The following is a 3,933-nucleotide window of genomic DNA, read 5'->3' as shown; positions in this document are numbered from 1 at the left end:
GACTTCAGATACAGTATTAGGGGACCACTAAGGTCTATATAAAAGAGACTTCAAATACAGTATTAGGGGACCACTAAGATCTATATAAAGAGACTTCAGATACAGTATTAGGGACTACCAAGGTCTATATAAAAGAGACTTCAGATACAGTATTAGGGACCACTAAGGTCTATATAAAAGAGACTTCAGATACAGTATTAGGGACCACTAAGGTCTATATAAAAGAGACCTCAGATACAGTATTAGGGGACCACTAAGATACACAATGAATAAAAAGAAGGTTAAATGAAGTTAGGAGCACATTGACACACAAACGAGGGATTAAAGGTGCTCTAAGCGATGCCGGGTGATGCCACTTCTTGTCAAACAAAATGGAGGCCAGCTCGCCCCTCCCTCGTCCTCATGCTGGAGCCTAAAACCTGCGGGACATCGCGTGGAGAACCTTTTTAATTAAGGATGGAAAGATCATGATAAGTGGTAATTTATTCTTATTTACAGGGACGTCCTTATGTCAGTTGTCACGTCTGTTGTTGTTGTTTCTGCTCTGCAGACCCCCATGAAGAAGACTAGAACCTTAATAGGAGAAGCGGGGGTAACGTTCCTCAACGCTGTGAGTACATGTACTCACACACTGTACTTCATTTCCATGTTTAGGTACTTGTACCTGAGTATTTTGACATGTTCTGCTACTTAATACTTCTACTCTACTGCAACTCCGAGAGAAATATTGTCCTTTTTTTACTGCTGTTTATGTATCTGACAGCTTTAGAAATACGCGATAATGTTGAATATTTGTGAATATTAGCGATATTACTTGTGATAAATAATTAACATATCAAAGTGTAGTAAGTTCTGCAGCTTTCTGTATTCTGCTTAAATTCAACACATTGCTTGTTGAAATAAAAAAAAAGGAAAATGAAGTCTTTTCCGAGGCTAATTTAACATTAAACTGAACACCAATGAAAGAAGAATGAGAGCTTTAACATTTGAAAGTGCAGTTTTCTACTGATGCTCTTCTAACTACTACACTAGTTTGAGTGATATTTCCTGCATTTTATCAATGTTTTTGTCGCGTTTTTCCATTTTTTCTTCTCAATTTTAAACAGCTGAGATAACATCTATGTTTAGGGAATGCATCAGTCTCTACTAGCACACTATTAAACATGGAAGTGGGGTTTGTTTTTTGTCATAAGGTTATAATTCATGTTAAAAATCCACTATGGAAACAACATAAGTGTCATATCCAGAATAATGTTCTGAGTCAGGAATACATGTTTATCACAGGAAATAAGGAAAGGACGCTGATTTCAGGTAGAAAACATGGAACTTTTACAATTTTTCTCTCTTGAAATGGGTTATTTATATATTTTTTGGGTATTATTATTCGGGTATATTTACCCGAATACCGTACAAGGGATAAGTCTATTTAGTGAAGTAAAGGAGCTGTTTCCTCCTCTCATCTCCGTGATTTCACATGTTGTTAAAACTGGACGAGTTACACATCTTCTTCCTCTCCGCTGTCACGCTTCTCTTTCGTCACCCCCCCCCCCATCTTCTGTTATCTTCCTCTATCTTCTCTCTCTCGCTTCCTCCTTCCCCGGTGAAGTTCACCGTCACGCCGCTGTGCTGCCCCAGCAGGAGCAGCATCTTGACGGGTCGGTACCCCCACAACCACGAGGTGAGGAACAACTCGCTGTCGGGGAACTGCTCCAGCCCCCAGTGGCAAAAAGGCCCCGAGACCACCGCCTTCCCCGTCTACCTCGGCAAGCAGAAGTACCAGACCTTCTTCGCCGGGAAGTATCTCAACCAGGTCTGAACAAAAGTGTACTTTAGAAACATAAATGGTATCACTGTTGAGTCGAGGTCCTTTGCAGTTTACACATGAGCCTGATTTATGGTTTTGCGTTGAATTCACCCCACAGGTACAGTACGTACGTACGGAGCTAGATTTCTTTATCACATGCGAGAAAATAAATGATCTGAGAAAGAAACATTTTTTTCATCTTTTTTTGTCTCGGATTATTTATTTTCTCGCATAAAGAATTCTAGCTCCATACGTACGTAGGTTAACGTAGACACGGACCTAGTCTCGCTTTGCCGGACCCTCCTCCAAAGTGCGCCGGAGTTTAAAGTTAACACAAAGAAAGCGGAAAGTGAGCGACATCCGGTGGAACTATCCCGTAAACGAACGTAAGGCTGCCACTTACTTGTTTTGTTTTTTTCTGCTATCAGTACGGGAAGAAAGACGGAGATCTCAGCCATGTTCCCCCTGGCTGGGACCAGTGGCATGCACTGGTAAGACACACACACACACACACACACACACACACACACAAATACTACGTTATATTTCCAAGTATTTCTGTCGTCCTAGCTTTTTCCCTTCACGTATTACAGGTGGGGAACTCTCAGTACTACAACTACACGCTCTCCGTCAACGGCAAAGAGGAAAAGCACGGAGACAGCTATGAGGAGGACTACTTCACAGACCTCATCGTAAGTCCCGAGTACCTTTTACAGCGTGTATGGAGCCTGCGATCAGCGGTATTTCACACATTAGGACATCTTTAGGGACGTTTATGTGAGGATTTATGGGACGTACCTCCAAACTGTCTGAATCAGCTGCTGTCACACACACATGTCGTCTTTATATGCCAGTCAGCGGTGTGAAAGGTCACCTTATATATGATGACAGATGTGTATGCTGTACAAGACCTGCAAGCAATCATGTCATTTCATTGCCTCCCTTACATTCTTATGCTGTAAATCCAGTTTAAGAGAGTTGAACTTTCTCACCCGCGCTGCTGGCTGCAGTAAGTAATGTTTGTCTTCTATCAGCCCTGAAGACCGTAACGACATTTAATTCCTAAAGCAGGTTTTATATAGACCTTAGTGGTCCCCTAATACTGTATCTGAAGTCTCTTTTATATAGACCTTAGTGGTCCCCTAATACTGTATCTGAAGTCTCTTTTATATAGACCTTAGTGGTCCCTAATACTGTATCTGAAGTCTCTTTATATAGACCTTAGTGGTCCCTAATACTGTATCTGAAGACTCTTTTATATAGACCTTAGTGGTCCCCTAATACTGTATCTGAAGTCTCTTTTATATAGACCTTAGTGGTCCCTAATACTGTATCAGAAGTCTCTTTTATATAGACCCTAGTGGTCCCTAATACTGTATCTGAAGACTCTTTTATATAGACCTTAGTGGTCCCTAATACTGTATCTGAAGTCTCTTTTATATAGACCTTAGTGGTCCCTTAATACTGTATCTGAAGTCATTGATCAACTGCCCCTTTGCTTGTTTGAAAACCATGATGTCTCTTTCTCATGGGGGGGCCAAATTCTCTATACGTCTTTGCTTCCCCATAATGAATTGTAACATTTTGCAATAGTAGTGTATTCACCCTCGGTTCGTTGCTCCTGGATCCAGACGAACCGGTCCCTCCACTTCCTGGACGACAGGAGCCCCCAGCACCCGTTCTTCCTGATGCTGTCTCCTCCGGCTCCTCACTCGCCCTGGACGGCCGCCCCGCAGTACCAGAAGGAGTTCGGCGACGTCAAAGCCCCTCGAGACGGGAGCTTCGACAAACCAGGGAAGGTGTGTCCAGGGTCACATTATGTAAGGGAAGGTGTGTCCAGGGTCACATTATTTAAGGGAAGGTGTGTCCAGGGTCACATTATGTAAGGGACGGTGTGTCCAGGGTCACATTATATAAGGGAAGGTGTGTCCAGGGTCACATTAATTAAGGGAAGGTGTGTCCAGGGTCACATTATTTAAGGGAAGGTGTGTCCAGGGTCACATTAATTAAGGGAAGGTGTGTCCAGGGTCACATTATTTAAGGGAGGGTGTGTCCAGGGTCACATTAATTAAGGGAAGGTGTGTCCAGGGTCACATTAATTAAGGGAAGGTGTGTCCAGGGTCACATTA

General features: G+C 42.7%; 2 protein-coding genes across 2 annotated transcripts in view; one reads left to right on the top strand and one right to left on the bottom strand.

Annotated features, from left to right (window-relative positions):
• gnsb (glucosamine (N-acetyl)-6-sulfatase (Sanfilippo disease IIID), b) overlaps positions 1-3,933 on the top strand; it is a 16,041-nt gene that overhangs the window by 5,643 nt on the left and 6,465 nt on the right. The window contains exons 2-6 of the mRNA XM_034897006.1: positions 551-610; positions 1,607-1,810; positions 2,233-2,295; positions 2,398-2,496; positions 3,436-3,603. Coding sequence (XP_034752897.1) covers positions 551-610; positions 1,607-1,810; positions 2,233-2,295; positions 2,398-2,496; positions 3,436-3,603 — 594 coding nt within the window. The remainder of the gene's footprint in view (positions 1-550; positions 611-1,606; positions 1,811-2,232; positions 2,296-2,397; positions 2,497-3,435; positions 3,604-3,933) is intronic.
• mrps24 (mitochondrial ribosomal protein S24) overlaps positions 652-3,933 on the bottom strand; it is an 18,975-nt gene continuing 15,693 nt past the window's right edge. Inside the window, exon 5 of the mRNA XM_034896197.1 lies at positions 652-664. The gene's annotated coding sequence lies outside the window, so the exon portion shown is untranslated. The remainder of the gene's footprint in view (positions 665-3,933) is intronic.

Source organism: Etheostoma cragini, chromosome 16 (assembly GCF_013103735.1).
Source record: "Etheostoma cragini isolate CJK2018 chromosome 16, CSU_Ecrag_1.0, whole genome shotgun sequence".
Lineage (NCBI taxonomy): Eukaryota > Metazoa > Chordata > Actinopteri > Perciformes > Percidae > Etheostoma > Etheostoma cragini.
This window is presented reverse-complemented; position numbering and strand designations above follow the sequence as displayed.